The sequence below is a fragment of the Dermochelys coriacea genome, chromosome 1 (genome assembly GCF_009764565.3).
Source record: "Dermochelys coriacea isolate rDerCor1 chromosome 1, rDerCor1.pri.v4, whole genome shotgun sequence".
NCBI classification, from domain to species: Eukaryota; Metazoa; Chordata; order Testudines; family Dermochelyidae; genus Dermochelys; species Dermochelys coriacea.
In genome coordinates this window covers 26,403,250-26,426,509 of record NC_050068.2, presented here as the reverse complement: position 1 = coordinate 26,426,509, position 23,260 = coordinate 26,403,250, and the positions used below count along the sequence as shown (strand labels likewise).

The following is a 23,260-nucleotide window of genomic DNA, read 5'->3' as shown; positions in this document are numbered from 1 at the left end:
TTGATTTTATCGCTAATAGGTTACTACAGATGGATTATCCTATGAATTTAGATAGCTGTCCTAAAACTGAGCTTTATGTTTTCACAGATTGTATCAAGGTTAGGAGAATTAGGAAATTTAGTAAACAAACAGCAATTCAGATTTATGGTTCCTACTGTTATTTTAAGCTACTGTGCACATATATAGCATTTTGTATTTGCTATACATGTTACTAAATCCTAATGCTTTAAAACGCACTGTAAACAATAGGGTCCAAATTACAGACGTTCTCAAAACACGGAGCAGATCTAGCTTGTCATTTTAAGAATGCCCCGAAGTGTATTAGGCACCCCTTCGTGCAGATCCTCAGATCTTTGGTCTGAGAAGCTTACAAATTAATACTAAGGGGCAGGGGACCAACAAGAAATTAGGAAGATGGAGAACATTACATATTATGCAATAGCTCAGCAAAGCTGGTGGTACATTATGATGGAGCAGAAGACTATTTTCTAATTAGTAAAAGGGACAGAATGTGTAATGAGAGGCGTTAATAAGCTTCTTGTTGAAGTATGCCTTCAAGACAGGCAATGCTGAAGTAGACTTTTCAATAGGAACAGGCAAATAAAGCTGTTTTCATGGTACAGTGGCATACGTTGGACCTGGACCACATCTAGTATGATGCTCTAATGAATGGCAGCATATACTTAAATAATTACAAGTCTCCCATAAGTGGAGCTGTATTTTAACAAGGTTTTAATATTTCAGAGATTCTCTGTTTCGGTTCTAATGAGTATACTGAAGTTACACTAGTACCTGCAGACTGACGTAACGGAGACCGATCTTCGTTAGGCCTCTGAGCTATTGCAGAGTAGTCAGGAAGCGTGAAAACAGAGTAATCTGCTTCTGGGTCTAAAGGTAAAAATTCTCTCCCCTATTGCAAAACAGAAGAATCGATTGGTATAATGTACTTAGAACAGGCCACACATTTTAGTGAAGTAATATTAATGCATCTCCATTGTAGTCAAGGAACAAATAATTAAGGAGCCAACGGAAAGATCTTTCATCATTAGCACAGATACAAGAAAAATGTAGTTAGCACACAGCAGCAGGGAATCCAGACTCCTGGCACTAAAAGCCATTTTATAAAAATTTCTCTTAAAACAAAAAACAAAAAAAACCAACAACAACAACAAAAATCAGATCCTTACCCATAAAGCCATTTTCCCCATCAAGTTCAAACTTCTAATTTTTCCTCAGAACCCAGTTTTGTCCCCACTTGCATCTGTTTGCTTTTCTTCCTGTTCCATCTCTAGCTCCCACATCCACTCTCACACAGTTCTGTACTTCTCCTTTTCTCAGATAAATGTTACGCCCCAATGTTTACAACAGCCTCCAACTGTCTATTCTCAATTTCCTCCAGGGTCTAATTACTTCTTAAAAGCCACCTTCATGCACTTGGAGCTCTTCACTGTCTCTATGCGATCTTGCAATTGAATTATTATTCATTTGAATGTGTGTGATCATCTTCCCAAGATTGCAGCTATGTAAGCATGTTCCTTCATAACACTGGCTGGCATCAACTATATTATTGTCATCTACATAGTCTTGAGAAAAGGTCTCTCTGAATAAATTACCCTGTGATTATCCACTGTCAGAATGGTTTAATCCTAACTGGCATTATCTGTAAATTTGGAACTGGTTAGGGACAGTTTGTGGACAACATATGAGCATCTGAATAGGGACAGAATGATCTAGGTCAAAGAGAGCCCAACCAAGGAAATGCCTGGAAAATTGGCAGTCCTCAAATGAGGAAATAATCATTCACAACCTGATTTTAAAGTTTTATCCTTAGCATCCTCATGGACCTTTCCAGAGCTATTGAAATATCCTGAGGATGGAACAGTTGCTACACTAGCTTGAGTCATGCAACTCTGAGGAAAAGCTATAGTTTATCCACTGAGAAGGAAAAGAGAGGAGTGGACAGAGAGAGGCCCCTAAACATTGTCTGAATTTCAGTTCCAAAAGTCTCATTAAAGGTCTACTACAAAATACCCCAGGGCAAGTTTCTTGCATTAGAATAAGAAAGCATGCAGTCAGAACTTAAATAGCATACTCACATCCACTGACATAGTCATTCCGTACCATAGTGGTTTGGGGACCTCGTTTATTTAATTTGAGCAAAGACACAAAAGGATACTATAATAAAAAAAACTAGTGCAGTAATGCAATGAGCCCATCCTCTTCTGTCTATTCTGAGAACTGTAGATGGCTCTGAAGTGTGCCTCTATCCAATACCTGGATGCTCTTTCTCTAGTAAGGTAATAGGATTTTTGCCTTTCCCATTGAGTCTTCCAGGAATGGGTTATTGCTCTGCTTTAACAACAACGGGGGACATTTCTGTTCCTCTGACAGTGTGAACTTTGGAGTACTCCATCTCAACTAAGCTGCTAGGGTAAGGCAAAGGTCTAAGTGAAGGAAGCAGGATGGATTTCAGTTCTCTGCATCAACCCAACCTACCAGACATGGCATCACCACCAAATGGCACAAAAATTTGCAAATCTGGAGAACCCAAAACATGCTAATGATCTACAATATTGTATTACATGTTTTAAAATTACAAATTCTTATTCTTACTAAAGCAAAAAATCCACAGTACCAGGTTAAAAATGATGAGGGATAATCAAGATTTACCTCAGAACAACTTTTAAGTTCAGACTGACCAGCATATGCCAGGCTATCAAACTTATTTTTTCTTTTTTTCTCTTGGCTAATGTGTTCAGAGTCTGATTCTGCAACACTGATGTCATTTGAGCTTATTAGAGTCAGTTCAGGTTCTTCCATAATACCATGCCCTGACTCTGTCTCCTAGAAAACAGAAAAGACAACATCAAGGTAAAAATCAATATTTCTAGTAACAGCAACATTTGTTAGCCTGTTACTAAGGAAAGAATTATTCAACATGCAGGTAAAAAGAAAATGTGCCCCAGGCAGTGAAAGAAATACCTCAGGCAAAGTGCTCTTCCCACATTTATTGATGTACTCAGAACTCCTCCAAAGGAGCTCAGTCCAACCTAAATATTTTATTTGCCATTGTACAAAACCTCCCTTCCACCCCTCCTCTAAACCAGAATTCTAGTCACAGCCTGAAAGCTAATTCTTGGCAAACAAAAGTAGCTTTTGTTTGATCCTTAAGGGAACAGCATTTATAACAAAGCTTTGTTGTTTTTCTAAATTAACCATTTTAACCGTATCTTCCTTTACCATAATGGCTAGCCTTTTCTCAATTAAAATCTAGACCTAAAATGACCAGGATCAGTTTAATTTCAGATTAAATTACACAAGTTTTGAGAAGTCTCAAACTAAAACTATAAAGTGAACTTTGCTAAATTTTCCAATAACAAAAGGTCTGAAATAGCTTGGAGCAATTGGTTGAAATCTGAATGGCGTTTAACTCACTAACAATTACCTTGTGAAACCTTTATTTCACTCACCCAGACTGGCACACGGCTTTGTAAGGAATGTGACCCTGAACATATTGTGAGCACTGAATTAGAATTTTGGTTTTGGGGTATTTCTGGCAAACCACCATTTTGTTGTATAGTTGCTTGCGAAGAGCTGACGTAGATTTCTGAGTCTATTGCTCTAGGCATTCTAGGTGACAACGGTACTTTCAGAATGTTTTGTTCTTCCTCTAATATATTTGTACTGCGCTGTGAATGGTCACCTTCCATGATCCTATTTGCTTCATTTCTAAGAACTGGAGTTTCAGTAAGCTCCTTGTGCTTATTCAATGTCACAACAGGTAATTCTTCAAAGCACAAATTCTCTTTTCTCAGTTCCATAACTTCTTTTACTGAATGTTCAGTCAGGAGAGTCTCATTTTCTGTAATCTGTGTTGTAATTAGCTGATAAAATGAACCCTGTTCTTCCAATGAACTCAGAGTTGGACTCCGCAGGTTTTCCACTGAAGACTGGAGATTAGTATTCTCTATATTTCTCGCAAGCCCCTCATATTGGTCTCCAACAGGTGAAAAGTAGTTCTCATTCTCTGATTTTTTAATTTTAGAATTTTGTTCAAATACAATGCGAAGACCAATTGGTGATTCAGTTCTCTGTCTGTGCTCATTCAGGGTAGATTCCAACTGAAGAGTGTGAAAAGATTCTTCAGAACCTGCTTGAAAAGTCAGACTGTCAGAAAAGTCTAACTACATACAATAGAGTTTACAAAAAGAAGGAAGCCATGGTCTAGAAAGTAGCTATTTATGCATTTAAGAAAAGCATAGTAAAATAGGCAACAATGTTTTAAATATAGTAAATTTCATTCCAGTACATAATATTCACATTTATTAAGATATTACAGTGTTTTTTGTGTCAATTTGGTGAATTAGAATGAAATTCTGCCTAGATAGCCAAATATCCAAATCATAAAAAAAACTGAATATTAATCCAGGAAAGTATCTTCAGTTAAAAATAAAGTTATTTTACATAAAATAATTTTGGTTTCTTTTAAACATGATCTCTAATAGATTTATATTTCTTGACATAGTAACATATCTTTTTATTCAATGTTTAGGGCCAGATTCTCTACTGGTGTAAGCTGGCACAACTACACTGAAGTCAGTAGAATTGCACCAATTTATACCAAGCAGAGAATTTGGCCCTTGGAAGCCACTTTCAATTAGAAAGCCTTAGCATTTCAGGCCTCTCTGACTGTCTCTCTAAAGGAAGACAAAGAAAAAAAAAAAAATTACTGGTACTGTATACAGTACCAGTAGAAAAAAATCATCCAAATCACAACACAGCCTGTTCTTTCTTATAAAGGTCAATTACAGCAGGTGGTTATTCTCACTTGGATTTCCCTTAAGATCTACACATACAAAACAAATTATACTTAGGAGTCACTTAGATATTACAGCAATGGGATTATATCTATCTAATAAGAGGTTTTGATTCTATGTTGGTTTTTTTTTTAAACAGAGAATATTTGGAAGTTAGCAGATGAGCATTCTTTCAAATATGCATGTCTCTAAACATGGTAATGATAAGATACCATTGATAAGCAGGCTCATGTCACACAAACAGACTGTGATATGCAGACAACTTTCAAAATACTTCCGTATGGCCAAATCCTGCAAGCCTTCACACAAGCAAAACATCTGTAGTTTTACTCGAGTCAGGTGTCATCCCATGGTGAACAGCAGCAGCAAAAAAACTGAAGTCCACAGGAACAACTCATACTTTGAGATTAGTCATTGCTTAAAAAAGACTTCAGATGACAGACCTAAAATTTGATCTACCTTAAAAGTGCTCATAGTAATGCATGTCATATAATTTTATTTGTTGTATTTTCAGCGCATGAAATAATTGGTTTTGGAGAGAGGGGATTTACAAGGATTCAGAAAGTAATGATTTAAGATAAAATTACAAATTTAAATTCTACTAAGTAACTATTATGTCTAGATATTGAGCATCATACATTCTGCATTTGGATCTCTTCAATACCCAGAGACAGCAAGAATGTGTGCCCACAGCTTTAAAAAGTGAACAGTGTATTTTTTCCTTTTGTTTGAGAGCCCTGTATCAGTAAATAAGCAGTATCTATACATTAGAGAGTGGCCTGAATATAAAAATTACATATGCTTGCAAAGGAAACATGTACCAAAGTCAATAGTCAATTTTAATAATTGGGAAGGCAAACAACTGGATTGTGTAATTCCTGGGAATGTCACCCAACAACAGAAAAACTAAGGAACCAGGTCTGTAGACACAGTCTTGTTAAACAGCAATGGGGGCACGGAGTAAGAGCTAAGCTATGACATTGCAGAGAAGACAGTGTATATAACAAACAGCTAGCAGCGTCACACTAACTTCCAGAGAATACAATTGCAGAGGACCAAACAACTATAAATGTCCACGTTTAGAAATTAAAAACAGATCCATACCCAGAGTAACATTTTCCTTAATTGATTCCTCTGCTTGTGATGTAGTATCGTTTAGCTTCTTTGTATTAAGAAAAGAATGAAGATTGTAACTTCTCGCTTTCAAGCTAGAGGTTGTGGCTTCAGGAAATACAGATGTGTCTTGACTTTGGATTGAGAAAGCTAAACTCTAGTGGCAGAAGAATCATGGCAAAGAATTTAGTTATTGATCATGGTTAAATATTCTCAGAAATATAAGAAAAATTACTGCAACAGTAATTTTTAACTTTTCTTTCAGATCCATTTCTATCACAAACAGCAAATTATTGTGAAGTGAACTACATTGTCAGTTCTAGATAAAAACACAAACCTGCCATTATATTTTCTGTAAATGTCAAAAGATTAAGTTTCTAATCACACAACACTGTAACCTTACATAAATTGCTTGCCAAAGCATTCCCTTATTTCAAAACTTTGGGTAATACCTTGTTAAAATCCTTGCCATCTTCAGAGATCCTATGTTGAGAAAGAGATGACGAGACACCAAAGTCAGGACTTGGTTCCAAAGGCTGAAAAAGCGGACGTTGAAAGTTAGGGAAATTTCTTTCCATATCAGAAAAATCGAGTCCAACTGCTGGAGCTTTAAAAAAAAAAAAGTGGAAAATTTATTTAAATAAATGAAAACCTAGCACCTACACCTCAGGTGCTATAAATGTAATGAATAAGATTTTAAAAGTTTATAGATAGTTTTGCAAATATTTTGTGTTAAAACAGGCTATCTACATCACTGTCTCTCTGAAGTGATGCATGTGTATACCATACCAATACAGGTTGTGCTGTGTCAACTCAAAGTAAAAACTAAGATTGTTTTAAAGTATTCTGGGACAGTGACAAATTAAAATGCTGAAGCTAAACACTAAGTAAAAGAAAAGGAGTACTTGTGGCACCTTAGAGACTAAAATTTATTTGAGCATAAGCTTTCATGAGCTACAGCTCACTTCATCGGATGCAAGTAGTGGAAAATACATTTCTAGATTTCAGTAAGGTGTTTGATACCGTGCCACATGGGGAATTATTAGTTAAATTGGAAAAGATGGGGGATCAATATGAACATCGAAAGGTGGATAAGGAATTGGTTAAAGGGGAGACTACAACGGGTCCTACAGAAAGGTGAACTCTCAGGCTGGAGGGATGTTACCAGTGGAGTTCCTCAGGGATCAGTTTTGGGACCAATCTTTTTATTACTGACCTTGGCACAAAAAATGGGAGTGTGCTAATAAAGTTTGCAGATGATACAAAGCTGGGAGGTATTGCCAGTTTAGAGAAGGATCGGGATATCATACAGGAGGATCTGGATGACCTTGTAAACTGGAGTAATAGTAATAGGATGAAATTTAATAGTGAGAAGTGTAAGGTTATGCATTTAGGGATTAATAACAAGAATTTTAGTTATAAGCTAGGGACGCATCAATTAGAAGTAACGGAAGAGGAGAAGGACTTTGGAGTAATGCTTGATCATAGGATGACTATGAGCTGCCAATGTAATATGGCTATGAAAAAAGCTAATGTGGTTTTGGGGTGCGTCGGGAGAGGTATTTCCAGTAGGGATAAGGAGGTTTTAGTACTGTTATACAAGGCACTAGTGAGACCTCACCTGGAATACTGTGTTCAGTTCTGGTCTCCCATGTTTAAAAAGCATGAATTCAAACGAACAGGTACAGAGAAGGGCTACTAGGATGATCCGATGAATGGAACACTTGTCTTATGAAAGGAGACTCATGGAGCTTGGCTTGTTTAGCCTAACTAAAAGAAGGTTGAGGGGAGATATGATTGCTCTCTATAAATATATCAGAGAGATAAATACCCGAGAGGGAGAGGAATTACTTAAGCTCAGTACCAATGTGGACACAAGAACAAGTGGATATAAACTGGCCACCAGGAAGTTTAGACTTGAAATCAGACGAAGGTTTCTAACCATCAGAGGAATGAAGTTTTGGAATAGCCTTCCAAGGGAACCGGTGGGGGCAAAAGATCTATCTGGCTTTAAGATTCTACTCGATAAGTTTATGGAGGAGATGGTATGACGTGATTTTGGTAATTAACTGATCTTTAAATATTAATGGTAAATAGGCCTAATGGCCTGTGAATGGTATATTATATGGATGGGATCTGAGTTACCCAGGAAAGAATTTTCTGTAGTATCTGGCTGGTGAATCTTGCCCATATGCTCAGGGTCTAGCTAATTGCCATATTTGGGGTCGGGAAGGAATTTTCCTCCAGGGCAGATTGGAAGAGGCCCTGGGAGGTTTTTCGCCTTCCTCTGTAGCATGGGGCATGGTTGACTTGAGGGAGGCTTCTCTGCTCCATGAAGTCTTTAAACCATGATTTGAGGACTTCAATAGCTCAGACATAGGTGAGGTTTTTCACAGGAGTGCGTGGGTGAGATTCTGTGGCCTGCATTGTGCAGGAGATCAGACTAGATGATCAGAATGGTCCCTTCTGACCTTAGTATCTATGTATCTAAAGAATATATAAATAAATGCTATATAAATTATATCATTTTCTTTAACACATTTGGTATAAAATACTAGCATTTATTATTTACTATTAGCTGTACGTGTGCGTTTTCCACTACAGACTGAGATAAATCTGTGGCAAAAATTACCTTGAAACCCAATTATCCTACCAGCTGCATAGGTACAACTTCCTCTGAAGCCAATGGAAACTGCACATATGCAACTGACTATATAATTGGGCCTCTGATCTTTTTGGCATTTGGCCACAGGGTGCAGAATAATCAGCAGAACAGGGAACATCAACATGTATATTATCTAGTGATTAACAACGTAATTAAAGTTTGAATACAGATTAAATGCATGTTCTTGTTAAACTCCTTTACACAGTATACTTCTAGTTCTTGTATTCAGTCTCCGTATTCTAAACAGGTTATTACCATGGAAAGATATACTGTGTTCAGGTAACCAGTTCAAATCTTTGGTATATTTGTCTATGATCTGCTGAATTTGACTTCTATTAGAGATAAAATTCTCTTCTGCAGGCAGATGAAATTCAGAATCTTCAGAAGAATTCTCTTGCCTCTGCTGAGCAGTGGTAGGTGTTGGAGATGCTGAAGAGTCCCAAGGGCTGCTTGCTGTTTCTCTCAATATCCTATCCTCTGCACTATTTGAGGATAACTCTGGAAGATAAACCATAAGTCTGACACCCAGTTTTGCAAATAAGCCACTTAAGTGAACTTGTCTGAAAATAAACTTTTGACAGCATAAACCTTGAAACAACGTAAACTGAAGATTTTTAAAAAATTACTGTCTTCTATCACAATTCTCTCCCATACAAAACTTAACAGCAATTTCTATAAATCTACATTGACAATATCTAATCACATAATGCTCGATGGAGCGTAGCAACTTCAAAGGATGAAGATCTTTACCCTCTCTCTCAGGTACATATGTGGCCTGCAATGCCACAGCATCTGAGTGCCCCACAGTGTTTTAGTGTATCCTTAAACACACAATACGTAGGGAGGTGTCAGTTTGCCATTTAAAAAATTTACATAACATGACAGCTAAAAGAGTTAAATATTTTCAGAAGTCTTGAATCAGAAGAGTGTATTCAAAAAGAGTAAAGAAAAGTTAAGTCTCATAATGCTAACTCAGTCACACCCATGTGAATAAACAAAAAAGGAGTACTTGTGGCACCTTAGAGATGAATAAATTTATTTGAGCATAAGCTTTCATGACCTACAGCTCACTTCATCGGATGCATTCAGTGGAAAAAAAACCCATGTGAATGTTTTATGTTTACTAACCTGTCATATCTAGAATATTGAGGAAAATATCTGACTTGTATTGTTCACATTAACTCAAGACCATGGAATTTCTTCCCAAAATGAGATTTTCCCAGAAAATTATGAACATATAAAAATGAGGAATTAAAATACTGTATCAGACCTGATAAAACCATACCTCTAAGGCTTGCTACAAAGTATATGCTATGAAAAAGCATCTGAAGTTTGTGATCACTGTTCAGACAAATTGTCAAGTAATACTGAAACTCACAGATCACGGATCGGCAACCTTTTAGAAGTGGTGTGCCCAGTCTTCATTTATTCACTTTAATTTAAGGTTTTGCAAGCCAATACTACATTTTATCATTTTTAGACTGTCTCTTTCTATATTATATTATATAGTATATTATATTTCTATATTATATAGTATAGTATATTATATAACTAAACTACTGTCATATGTAAACAAGGTTTTCAAAATGTTAAAGAAGCTTCATTTAAAATTAAATCAAAATGCTGATCTTACACCACCGGCCTGCTCAGCCCATTGCTGGCCTGGGGTTCCATTCATCTAGGCCGGCAGCTGAGCGGGGTCAGCAGCCAGGACCCCAGACCAGCAGTGGGCTGAGCGGCTCAGCCCACTGCTGCTCAGCCTGCTGGCAGTCTGGGGTTCCATCCGCCAGCTCCTGCCAGCCAGGATCCCGGGTGCCGGCCCTGCTCAGTCCGCTGCCGGTCTGGGATCCCGGCCCCGTCCACATAAGAGTAGGTACCTAACTTCTCCCTGGTTCTAGCCATTCTCTTCCCCTCTCTCTGCACTGAGCTGAGGGTGGGAGTGCGCTGAGCACAGGGCTGGGGGTTGGGGCGCAGGGTCTGGCCAGAAGCTAGAATGAGGGAGGGGACTTAGGTTTGGGGCAGGAGGTTTGGGTGTGGAGCACTTACCAGGGCAGCTCCCATTTGGTGTGAGGAGTGCGGGTGGGAATGCGGGGGTTCATGTGCACGCAGGAGCTCCTATTTGGTGCTCAGGGTGGGGATGTGGGGGGTGCAAGAGTCAGGGTGTGGGGGTGCGTGAGGAGGGTGCAGGAGTCAGGGCAGGGTGCTGGGTATGTGTGGGGGGTGCCAGAGTCAGGGCAGAGGGCTGGATGTGTGAGAGGAGGGTTCAGGGATCAGGGCAGAGGGCTGGAGAAGATACCCAGATTCCATCCCCTTCCCCAAGGTCCCCGGAGCAGAGAGCACACTGCAGCTCCACTTTTTCCTCTTCCCCTCCATAGCAAGGGCTATCAGCTGATCGGCCGCAGGGATGGAGAGGAGGAGGGGCAGGAACCCAGCATACTGGGGGAAGAGGTGGGGGGAGGGGGAATCTTGCCTGTCCTGCAAGGAGAGATGGGGGGGCACGGAGAAGAGCGGGGCCGGGCAGGATTTTTAATGACATGCTGCTGTAGACAGCAGCGTGCCATTAAAAATTGGCTCTCGTGCCCTCTTTGGCACGCGTACTAAAGGTTGCCGACCCCTGTCATAGATAGTTGTAGAAGAGCAAAGACTTACTGTATGTGCATGTATGAAATGATAAATTTGTTTTCTGAGCCAACAATTTATAGTTTTCCTTTTTTCAATTTTGCCAACCTGAAAACCTGAGGTACTTCAAACAGTACTTGTAACATCAGTTGCCATTTGCCAAAACGACTGTAGTTATTAAATTGCTAATATGTTCAGCTTACTTGAAAGTCAAATAAAGCTACAACCATAGAACATGCATTCCATTTTATTTATGCTCTATTTCAGAGGGCAACATTAACAAGGCTTAAGTAAAGTTTCACATTAATCAATCTTTTCAGAAGAACTCACTAATGTCAAAGTATTAGATTCATTTTCCTTTATAATATTGTAAATAAAATCCAGTTTATAAGAAAAAAATATTTACCAGTGTTAGCACGGCTTAGGTCCAACTTTTCACTGGTTAAAAAACTGCCAGTGGAAATTGTTGTTGAAGACAAATAATCACAGGCTGCCTCTCGTGCACAAGCCTGTGGAGCAAAACTGGCTGTCCATCCTTTAGAAAGTTCTACCTAGGGTCAAGAAAATATAACTACAGCATTGTGTATGGACAAGACAAATTATTTAAAATACAAAACACTTAATTTTGAGCTCAGTTCAAGTGTAGGAACCTTCATTATTTGAAGACTCAGGCAAAATAAAGGTTCATCATTGCTCAACACAAAAATTTCTCACACATGCATGCGTGCGTACACCCCCCACACACTCACACCCACACCCACACCACAACCCCACACAGCACACAACCACATTCTCAGGAACCATTATATTGCTTCCCAGAACTGTATATAGATCATACACCATGTAAACCAGGTGATCTACTGGTGCTCAGATTTGGCTATTTCTCATCATAGATCCACTTCAATAATAAAAGAGCAGATCTCAGAGGAACAGAAATGTAGTATAGGAAAGCCTCCATGTTTATTTTATAGTTGACCTGCAAAGGAAGACTGCTGGGTTTGTGCCTTTTTTGCTTCTTTATGTCATATAAATGGGGCCTGAAAAGATTTTTTATTTTTTAGAAATTTTGCTTTGTTTTAAATTATAAAAATATCAGGGATAAAAAGTTCTCTCCCCTGTTTTTGCTGGACAAATCCTTAGAAGACCAGGAAAGCTGGAATAAGTGTTTTTTTTAGCCCTGAACTGAAAAAGACAAGATATTTAAATATTTCAAAGATTTTGCTGCTGTCTTTTTTAAAGTGTTAACAAAACATGTTTAAATTACTTAAAACCCTTAAGTTGTTCAGAAACTTGTAATATTCACACCACTTCTCCAGTAGTCTATGAAAACTTGCAGGAAATAAAGGGTAAACAAGACTTGAATTTCTACTGAAAAAAGAAGCAGAATTGCATGTGTGTTTTACACATCAAAAAGCAACAAAATTATGGTATAAATGACTGCCCCCACAAAACACTTTGCAGGTCACCTTCAAATTCATATTTCAAGTAAATAAAAAAAGTTTAGGAAATACTAAGACAGTCAACTGAATTTAAGTAGTATAGTTATTTTAAAAGACATGATATATTAATTTCCAACATAACTAACCGTACTATCAGGTCTAAATAATGGCTGAGAATCTGTAATTAATCCCCTTCCAATGTCGGCAGCATAAATTGGTAAATCTTGACCGATGACAACAGAATCCTTGGGGTTGGCTGTAAATCGAGAACAGGAAACAGCTATAAGTCCAACGTTACCAAATTTTGAACACTAGATGGCAACCATACTTAATCCTGCTGCCTCAGTTCCTATATAATTTTTGACTTCTGTTCACGTTTACCTCTTTATCTACTATAAAACACCATCTGCTCCATTGTGTTACCTCCAGGAACAGCAATTGCACTGGTAAATACAGAGTGCTTCTCCTTAGTTGGCTTTTCTACAATTTACTAATGCCAACGATACATTCTTTTTTTGCAAAATATTATCTGAAGAATTTAATCAGTGGGGGAAGTATGCCATCCAAAGTTAGAGAAAGAAAACTGTTACCTAGAACAGTGGTTCTCAATAAGGGGTATGTGTACCCCTCCATCAACTCATCTAGATATTTGTCTAGTTTCACAACAGGCTATATGAAAAGCATTAGCGAAGTCAGTACAAACTAACATTACAGTTTATTTTATAATTATATGGCAAAAATGAGAAAAGAAGCAATTTTTCAGTGATAGTGTGCTGTGACACTTTTGTATTATGTCTGATTTTGTAAGCCAGCAGTTTTTAAGTGAGGTGAAACATGGGGGTATGCAAGCCAAATTAGCCTCCTGAAAGAGGTACGGTAGTCTGGAAAGGTTGAGAACTACTGACCTAGAAGGCCAAGAGCTCCCCCTTTGAGGCAAACTAGAGAACAGACTCTCAGATCTCACCTCCCAATCTCTGAAGTAGAAACACAAAGACTGGTGCAGATAAAAATTGGTGGAGTGATAAATGAGGAAAGGGCAGTAATACAAAGTGATCTGGATCGCTTGATTACGTGGGCCCATTTAAACAAAATGTGATTTAATAAAGTCAATGCCTTTACAGGCAGGTATTTTGGATTAAAGTGGATAGCGAGGCAAAATGAAAATGGATCAGAAAAGGAACAATGTTCAGTTAACAGTTCTGACTGGGATAACAATGTGGAAGTAAAATCACATCTGGAATAATGCTAGCAGGGTTGTTTGGGATTGGGGGCTGAGCAGATGAACATGGAATGGTGCTTAAGGCTGGAAAATTTAAGGTGCTTATATATAACATCTAATTACTATTTTAAACCAAAATACCAAAACCCACAGCTATCTCTAAATTGCCTACCCCTTACACATTCAGATTTTTTTTTTAAAGCATCTTTACTCAGTATCTTGTTAAAACCAGAGTTATTCAAAGGAAAATATATGGTTGGCAGGAGTACCAAATTCAGTCCTGAAATCCAGGACCACAGGGATGAAAGCATCAAAGACCATAATTACCACCCATACGATAGGTTGTTCGGTTCCTTGAGGAAGTCGCCATAATATGGAGGAATAAATATAAGGAAAACTCCCTAAAATACGATCTATAAACCTGAGTATTACATTTAAATGTATGTAGAGTCAAGCGTGTGTGCACGTGTGTGAGAGACACACACACACACTTCAGACCCACTGTGTATCCTCTAACAAATGAGGCCAGACATAGTTAAAGAGCTGTATATTTTACAATGATAAAATAACTACATATACCTTAAAAAAAGATGGATTCTCCCACCTGGCTCATGTGAACTACAAGCATCCACCACCAGTCTTTCATGCCAAGAACTGCTTAGTTGGTTAGTGTATCTTGGGTTCTCACTAGAATCTTGTACTTTGCAATTTGCTATGGATAAGTCTCTTTCTTCATGAACAGATTCACTGTTGCACATGCCAGACACTAGGTCTTCCACAGATGAAATGAGAGAAGCTTCTCCACCAATGGAATCGGTCTTATCTGAATTTGAAAGAATTTTTACTTACTAGAGGTAAGAGGTAATGTTTCATAAAAAGACGTGCTGTGTTGAAATGTGCATTTTGCACTACAGAATTTGTAAAGCGTTCTATTTCAATTAAAATGTTTAGCACTTGCTAAAATGCATTTAATTTCTAGGTTTAATGTAAAGCGATACTGTGAACTTGAACTCTAGTCATTTAAAAAAATTAAAACTAATTTACTGAGTCCCTCTGCCCATTTGTGTAGTTTTAGAACTAGGTTTTCCTAGTTTTGAAAGACATAAGCAATTAAGGAAGCTACCTGACTTTTCAGGGGAAACAACAGTGAAACCGACAGTCTACGAAGTACTGTCTAATGATCAAAGTACATAAAGAGAAATACTGTTTCCGATCATAGAAATGTAGGACTGGAAGGGACCTTTAAAGGTCATCTAGTCCAGTTCCCTACACTGAGGAAGGACTAGGTATTGTTTAGATCATCCTTGAAAGGTGTTTGTATAACCTGCTCTTAAAAAACTTCACTGATGGAGATTTAACAACCTTCCCTATGTAATTTGTTCCAGTACTTAACTACCCTGACATTTTTTCCTAACGTCTAACCCAGGGGCAGGCAACCTGCAGCACGTGAGCTGATTTTCAATAGCACTCACACTACCCGGGTCCTTGGCCACCAGTCTGGGGGGCTCTGCATTTTAATTTAATTTTAAATGAAGATTCTTAAACATTTTAAAAACCTTATTTACTTTATATAACTAAACTATTGTTGTATGTATTAAAGACTTATAGAAAGACCTTCTAAAAATGTTAAAATTTATTACTGGCATGCAAAACCTTAAATTAAGAGTGAATAAATAAAGACTCGGCACACCACTTCTGAAAGGTTGCTGACCGCTGGTCTAACTTAACTGCCTTGCTGAATTTAAGCCCGTTACTTCTTGTCCTGTCCTCAGTGGTTAAGAACAATTTATCACCCTCCTCTTTATAACAACCTATTATGTACTTGAAGACTGCTATGTTCCCCCTCAGTCTTCTCTTCTCCAGACTAAACAAGCTCTATTTTTTGTTGCAGCTCATGTTTTCTAGATCTTTAATCATTTTTTTTGTTCTTTTCTGGACTTTCTCCAGTTTGTCCACATCTTTTCCCAATGTGATGCCCAGAACTGGACACAATACTCCAGTTGAGGCCTTATTAGTGCTGAGTGGAGTGGAAAAATTATTTTGTGCGTCTAGTTTACAACATTCCTGCTAATGCAAAAAAAGTGAATATCATTTTGAGATGTAACAGTATTACATTGACAACTCCTTTAGTTTGTGATCCACTATAACCCAGATCCTTTTCTGCAGTACTCCTTCCTAGACAGTCATTTTCTACTTTGTATTTGTGCAATTGATTATTCCTTCTTAAGTCCAGTATTTACCATTTGTCCTTCTTGAATTTCATCCTATTTATTTCAGGACATTTCTCCAGTTTGTCAAAATCCTTTTGAATTCTCATCCTGTCCTCCAAAGCACTTGCACCCCCTTCCCACTTGGTATTGTCTGTACTCTCTATGCTATTATCCAAATCATTTTAACGAAGATAATGAATAGCGAAGCCATGACAGATCTCTGCAAGAACCCACTCAATATGCCTTTCCAGCTCAACTTTGAACCAGTGATAACTACTCTGAGTACTCTTTTCCAACCAGTTGTGCACCCAATCTTGCAGTAGGTTTATCTAAGCTATATTTCTCTAGCTTGTTTATGAGAAGTTCATGTGAGAGGGAGTTATCAAATGCTCTCTATAAATATATCAGAGGGATAAATACAGGAGAGAGAGAGGAATTATTTAAGCTCAGCACCAATGTGGACACAAGAACAAATGGGTATAAACTGGCCACCAGGAAGTTTAGACTTGAAATTAGACGAAGGTTTCTAGCCATCAGAGGAGTGAAGTTTTGGAATAGCCTTCCAAGGGAAGCAGTGGGGGCAAAAGATCTATCTGGTTTTAAGATTCTACTTGATAAGTTTATGGAGGAGATGGTATGATGGGATAATGGGATTTTGGTAAGTAATTGATCTTTAAATATTCAGGGTAAATAGGACTAATCCCCTGAGATGGGATATTAGATCGATGGGATCCAAGTTACCCAGGAAAGAATTTTCTGTAGTATCTGGCTGGTGAATCTTGCCCATATGCTCAGGGTTTAGCTGATTGCCATATTTGGGGTCGGGAAGGAATTTTCCTCCAGGGCAGATTGGAGAGGCCCTGGAGGTTTTTCGCCTTCCTCTGTAGCATGGGGCAGGGGTGACTTGAGGGAGGCTTCTCTGCTCCATGAAGTCTTTAAACCATGATTTGGGGACTTCAATAGCTCAGACATAGGTGAGGTTTTTCGTAGGAGTCGGTGGGCGAGATTCTGTGGCCTGCGCTGTGCAGGAGGTCGGACTAGATGATCAGAATGGTCCCTTCTGTCCTTAGTATCTCTGAATCTATAAATGCTGTACTAAATTTGAGATAATCATACCTACTGCTTCCCCTGATCCCCAAGGTGTTACCCTGCCAATAAGGATAATAGGTTGGTTTGACATGATTTGTTCTTGAGAAATCCATGTAGACCATTACTTATCACCTTATTTTCTTCTAGGTGCTTACAAATTGATTATTTGCGCCATTCTCTTTCTGGGTACCAAAGTTAAGACAACTGGTCTATATTCCCCTTTTTAGACAGAGATACTATATTTGCCCTTTTCTAGTCCTTGGGATACCTCCCATTCTCCATGAGTTCTCAAAGATAATCACTAATGCTTCAGAGATCTCTTCAGCCAGTTCCCTAAGTATTCTAGGATGTATTTCATCAGGCACTACAAACTTGAAGACATCCAACTTGTCTAAAGGCATGTCTACACCACAAAATTAAGCCAACCTAACAAGTCATCATACAACTGCCACAGTAATTACATTGGTTGTGCATGTCTACGCTTTGCTCCTTGTGTCAGCGGCGTGTCCTCACCAGGAGTACTTGCACCGACTGAACTGTCCATGTGTGGCTTTCTGGGAAGACTTCAGTCAACTGTTGCTAGCTTTCAGATGTAAGCAATCCAGTGTCTACACTGACACTGACTCAATAACTTCACCCCCATGAGTGGCATAAAGTCAGTGTAGCAGATGAGTTGCATCGGTGAGGGCGAAATTCTAGTGTTGACATATGCAGAGTTAGGTCGACATTTGGTCGATGCAAGCCAGCTGTCTCTGTAGTGTAGACTAGGGCTAAGTAATTCTTAACTTGTTCTTTTCCTATTTTAGCCTCAGATCTGACCCCATTTACACTCATGTTCACTATGTTAATCATCCAACACTGCTAACTTTCTTGGTGAAAACCAAAACAAAAAAAGGTAATACATTGCTGCGTTTCCTGGTGTTGTCTTTCCCTCCTCATTGAGTAATGGGCCTACCCTGTCCTTGGTGGTGGTCTTGCTTTTAATTTTCTTCCTACATACTTGTGTTATTTTATATTCAGCCTCCATAATTTAACCTAGTTTCCACTTTCTGTACGACTCTTTTTGCATTTAAAGTCATTGAAGATCTCCCGGTTAAATCACAGTGATTTCCCTAACTTTCCTATTTATTGGGTAGTTTGTTCTTGTGCCTTTAATAATGTTTCTTTAAAAAACTGTCAACTTCCCTTAGACATGCTTCCCATGGGATCTTATCTACCAATTCTCTGAGTTTGCTCAAGTTTCCCTTAAAGTCCATTTTCTTTATTCTGATGTTTTCCATCCTATATTCCTTGATCATGAAATGATGAGTTAATGATTCCATTTGCACCCAAGCTGCCTTTCACCTTCAAATTCTGAACTAGTTCCTCCCTGTTTGTCAGAATCAAATAAGACTAGTCTCTTCCCTAGTTGCCTCCTTCACCTTCGGTAAAGTCTCTAATGCATTCCAAGAATTTGTTGGATAATCTGCACCCTGACTTATTTTCCCCAACAGCTGTATGAGTAGTTGAAGTCCCCTGTCACTACCAAGTCCTGTATTTTAGACAATTTTGTTAATTGTTTAAAAAAGAAAGCCTCATCCACCTGTTCTTTCAGTATTAGTCCTCTTGGGTGTTACTTATAGCCATAGAAGGTATTCACACTACAGTCTGAAAATGTAAGTTGATATTTTCCCCTTAATTGTTTAGTATATTACAGTATTTTTTAAATGAACCATACTACAAACTTATTAAAAGTTCTGTAGCAATTTGACACCATCCCTTAATTTTGTTGTTATTGCATATTCTATGTATGTTCTAAGAACCCACGGCTCCTGTACAGCACCTAACATCTATAGAATTTCTGTGCAGCAAAACTACCTCAAAGACAATTCATGGGCAATTCATAAGGAAACACTTACACTGAAGCTGCATGTTTCAGATGAAATCTCAAAAAATGAACAATTTAAAAATAAAATACGGAATATCTAAAATCTTTCAAGTCACTAACCTTCACTCTGAAAGGAATCCCTTAATATAAAAGTATAGGGCCTGATCATCCAATCATACTGCACTGGGAGGGGCATGCAAATAACCAACAGGATAACCAAACCCTGAAATTAAATTCCATGCAATTTCCCTTTTAAGTCTGTATTTAGATTGTAATTTCTCCAAGGAAGGCACTGGTTAACTGTAAATAACAGTATGCTTTTTGTTGCTATATAAATACAAAATAAATACCTGAACCTCAATAAAGCTACAGCTGAAACCCCTGCTTCACCCTCAACCTCCTCAAAGTCTTAAAGAAAAATGCTCATTTCTTACTTCAGGAATTATATTTCAAGCAAACCAAAACATCTAGTAAGTTTTGTTGCTGTTTTTTTACCTGCAAAAGAAACTTTGCCACTCCTTGGCGTGTCTAGCTCCGGTATTACACTTAGTTCATGTTGTTCCAAATCTAGCCCTAACTTGACTTTAGCCAGAGGCGGTTTTGAAGTTTGCCATCTCTGTTCTCTTCCCAGAATTCTTTGAGACTGCTCTGTAATATAAAAATAACGTTCTGCAATTTACATTTTTGCAACATACTATAAGCAGTTGAAGATCCAATTTGAGGGAAGGGAAAAAAGAAACCAGTTATAATTGAAAAAGTGAGCAGCAGCATTACAATATGATAAATGGCCTCACCAATTTGCTCAGCTTGACTGATGCTCTGTGAAAGCAATCTATTTTCATCATATTTGTTCATATCACCACAATTAACTTCTTGATATTTATTTTCTTCATCTTTGAAAAGGTAACTCATCAGATTGAAGTGATCAGACTTCTGTGTTTCTGTCATCTCTCTGTACATGACAGAATCTTCTGTCTTAAAAGAGGAAGTAACAGTGGCTAAGATAATTTTCACACCCATTTTACTAAACCTCTATTTTTTTCATGTGCGTCAAATACACTATACCTCAGGACTTTCCAGAAGATGAAAAGAGAAAGGTTCTAAGAAGTCAACCCAGCAAAACATCTAAGCATGTGAATACTTGTTAAAAGTTAATTACTTGTGTGTTTAAGTGTTTTGCTGAATTGCACCAAAATACTTTGTTTCTTGCAGGATCAAGTCCTGAAATAATATTTCTATTTGCTTCTCAGTTACCAACGACAGGGATTTTAATTCTCTGAACACTGCACAAATGAAAGGCAGAGAGCCAAAGCAGCATGAAGTCATTCTTTATGATGCCTACAGTTCTAGACCGGTTTAAATAAAATAAGGCAAAAAAGACTTTCTGTATAGCCAACTTCTATAAAGAGACTTGCTTAACTTGAAGATATTGTGGACCATATTGGATAGAGTTGTGCGAATAACTGAGGTTTTGGTTCAGTGGTTGAACCAAAATATGTTTAAAAAAAAAAAAAAAGTAAGTTAATGTTGAACCAAAATTGAATTATTTTGGTTTCTTGCTTAAATAAAATGGGTTGTTTCAAAATAAAATGTCAAAACAGTTCATTACACACACACACACACAAAAAGTCAAAAAGTGTTTCAACTTACTATCTGCTGAAAAATTTCCATCCAATTCTAATCTTAGAAAGGTAACTAAAGAGATCCCTTAGGTGACTTTATGGACAAGTTTTATACTGGAAAAAATTGGCAACCTGGGAATTTTTAGTACATGAAATTGATTTTGTAAGTTCAAACAAATTTTAATAATCAACGGTAGCTTAGTTCGTAGACAATTTGATCTCTTTGCTATCACCCTCTTCCCACCCAAACCTCCCCAAAAAAGGAAAATTCAGTGAAGAAAAAGCTTTAGAAAAGGCCCCATAGTTAGAGGGTTGGGGAGAGAGTTTTTCTTAGATTACAAGGGACAATTATAAGAGCCCCAGTCTAATCCTTAATGGATATTTGTCCGTATCTCAAATATCACACTATAGCTTTTTGCCTGCTAAGGAGAAGCTGCAAATTCAAACAAGATTAGTTAGAATTGAGATGCAGAATGGGAAAGTTGCCTTTTGAAACAGATCAGCCTTTACAAATGTGAATTTTATTTTTAAATTCCTTTGTGAAATGAACAGGAGTTATTTTATATAGCTAAGTGATTAAAATTCAAAGTCTGAGAGCATTACTGCTATTCAGAAACAATTTAACAAAACAGAAGTCAATATAAGCAATTTTAAAACCAATTTTCCTGTTTGCAGGTATAAAAAGTACAGCCCAGTTTTTTAAAACAGTTTACATGACAGAAATGTTTGTTACATCCTTAATGTTAGAGGTATCATTTACAGGTTATAAAGCTGAATAATGATGTCCGCAAATATTTCAAAAACTGTAACTACTTCAATGAACACTAAGTTCAGAGTTCAAGCTAAAACTCAGCACAGTTCCTGTATCGCTGGACAGAGAGAGGCTCTCGTGGCTCGTCTAACAGAACCATTGATTACAGATCACAAAGGTCACAGATCACTAGTTTGAGTCTTAGTTTCAATAAAAGAGAAATGCACATCCTCAAAGTCTGCACATTACATGGGGAACTCTGCTAATTGGCAAAGTCCACTCTGTAGCCTGGACACCTACTAGCAGACAACTCATTATACTACATTTACAAAACATACCTGCTTATTAAGAAAACCCTTCAAAGCCTCTTGTTGTCTCTGCATCTGTTCCTTCAATTTAGCCTGCTTACGTAAAAGCAATTTTTCCTGCATTCTCTGCCTAGAAAGAAGAGCTTCTCTTTGTACATCCAGTTGCTCTTGCAGTTCTTTCAAATGGTCTTGCTGAGCTTGGATGCTCTCTGAAGAAGCTAGCACTCTCTCTCTTAACTTTAGTATATTGGAATAATTTAACAAAGATGTACCTCCATTTTTGGATGTCAATGACTCCTGGATTACCCCAGTCTCAGATTCAACAGGAAATAATGAAGTAAGGCATTGAAAAGGCTGGGGGATAGTTTGTTCAAAGGTTGCCTTTATGCTGCTCTCTGTAGGTACCTGCTGGTATTGTGAAGAATCAAATGATGCAACCTGAGCTATCAGAGACCGCTCTGCTGCTGGCATATCAAGAAATATAAGCGGAGGCTGTTTTTGTGCTTTTGTCTCTATTAGTAGGTTTGACATCATCTGAGACGTAACTGACTTTTTATCAAGGTCTAGGGTTTTTGAAGGCTCAGATGACTCTTCTGTCGGCAAAGCTGAACTGTCTCGTTGTATCTGTGCCTCTGTTTGCATCATAACTGAAGCATCTGGTGAAGTCATCATGAGTGACCCTTGCAGCTTCTGGGATTCTGACAACTCTCTGACCAGATGATCAGAAGGATCCAACATTTCTATCTGTTCTTGTGAAGGATAATTCTGTTGTGGCAAATGAAACTGCCTTTGCTCCAACTGCGAGTCCTCTATAGATTGTATCTGTCTACTAGAGCCCATGTTATGCCTTTGCTCGTGACCTCTCTGTTCAAATGGCTTTTCCAACACAAAAGGTGCTCTTGAATGTGTGGTTAATGGCGGAGCATATTCTTGTACATGAACTTGTACAGATGACTGGTTAGCTGATGGATGATCTCTATGAAGCACTGCCGGACCATGCATTTGTAAAACTGATTCACAGGTAGTTGGTTTTACGTTAATAAATCTTGACTGCAATGTAACCGCAGAGCCTAATGGCATAGAAATAGATGGATATCTTTGCTTCAGCTTATTCTGATATTCCTGCAACTGTTTTCTGGCTTCTTCAACTGACTGTTTGTGCAATCTAAACAGAACAAAAACAACATTTCTTTCCTGTGTAGCATGAAGACAGTTTTCATTATTGGAATAGATTTCAATTACAAAATAATTCTCAAACAATCCAACCAAGGTATTAATTTTACCCAGGAAAAATACCTGTTTTGCAGTAGAAGGCATTGTTGATAGTTACGAATCATCTGTATATGATTTTCTTCATTAGAACTGCTAGTTTCTGGCACTGCAGCAGTTTCAGTCTAAACAGGAAATGAATTGTTTAGGTGGGAAAATTCGAACAACGCATATAAAAACTATTAAATAAGATTAATCCTAGGCAGCATGTTCACGCTTACTCTAAAGCCAGCAGAAGCCATTCTGCATTAGTGCTTGTTTGAAGTCCATGA

The 23,260-nt window shown here is 38.0% G+C and overlaps 1 protein-coding gene and 1 non-coding gene across 12 annotated transcripts in view; both read right to left on the bottom strand.

Moving 5' to 3' along the window:
• Nucleotides 1-23,260, bottom strand: part of CEP295 (centrosomal protein 295) — an 86,759-nt gene that overhangs the window by 32,593 nt on the left and 30,906 nt on the right. For 6 of the 11 annotated variants that reach the window (XM_043504139.1, XM_038376642.2, XM_043504140.1 and 3 more), the window contains 13 exons: nt 23,016-23,113; nt 21,750-22,884; nt 19,833-20,013; nt 19,534-19,686; nt 14,477-14,695; nt 12,800-12,909; nt 11,621-11,765; nt 8,851-9,093; nt 6,383-6,537; nt 5,922-6,087; nt 3,471-4,153; nt 2,671-2,844; nt 793-910 (listed from right to left, as the gene is read on the bottom strand). In XM_043504139.1, the coding sequence (XP_043360074.1) occupies nt 793-910; nt 2,671-2,844; nt 3,471-4,153; nt 5,922-6,087; nt 6,383-6,537; nt 8,851-9,093; nt 11,621-11,765; nt 12,800-12,909; nt 14,477-14,695; nt 19,534-19,686; nt 19,833-20,013; nt 21,750-22,884; nt 23,016-23,113 (3,580 nt within the window). Of the gene's footprint in view, nt 1-792; nt 911-2,670; nt 2,845-3,445; nt 4,154-5,921; nt 6,088-6,382; nt 6,538-8,850; nt 9,094-11,620; nt 11,766-12,799; nt 12,910-14,476; nt 14,696-19,533; nt 19,687-19,832; nt 20,014-21,749; nt 22,885-23,015; nt 23,114-23,260 lie in introns of those variants that run through there. The other 5 variants (XM_038376652.2, XM_043504142.1, XM_038376625.2 and 2 more) reach the window with 3 other exon arrangements.
• On the bottom strand, nt 12,028-12,110 carry LOC119850236. Its single transcript, XR_005290774.1, has one exon. It is a non-coding gene; the product is annotated as a small nucleolar RNA U2-19 (small nucleolar RNA).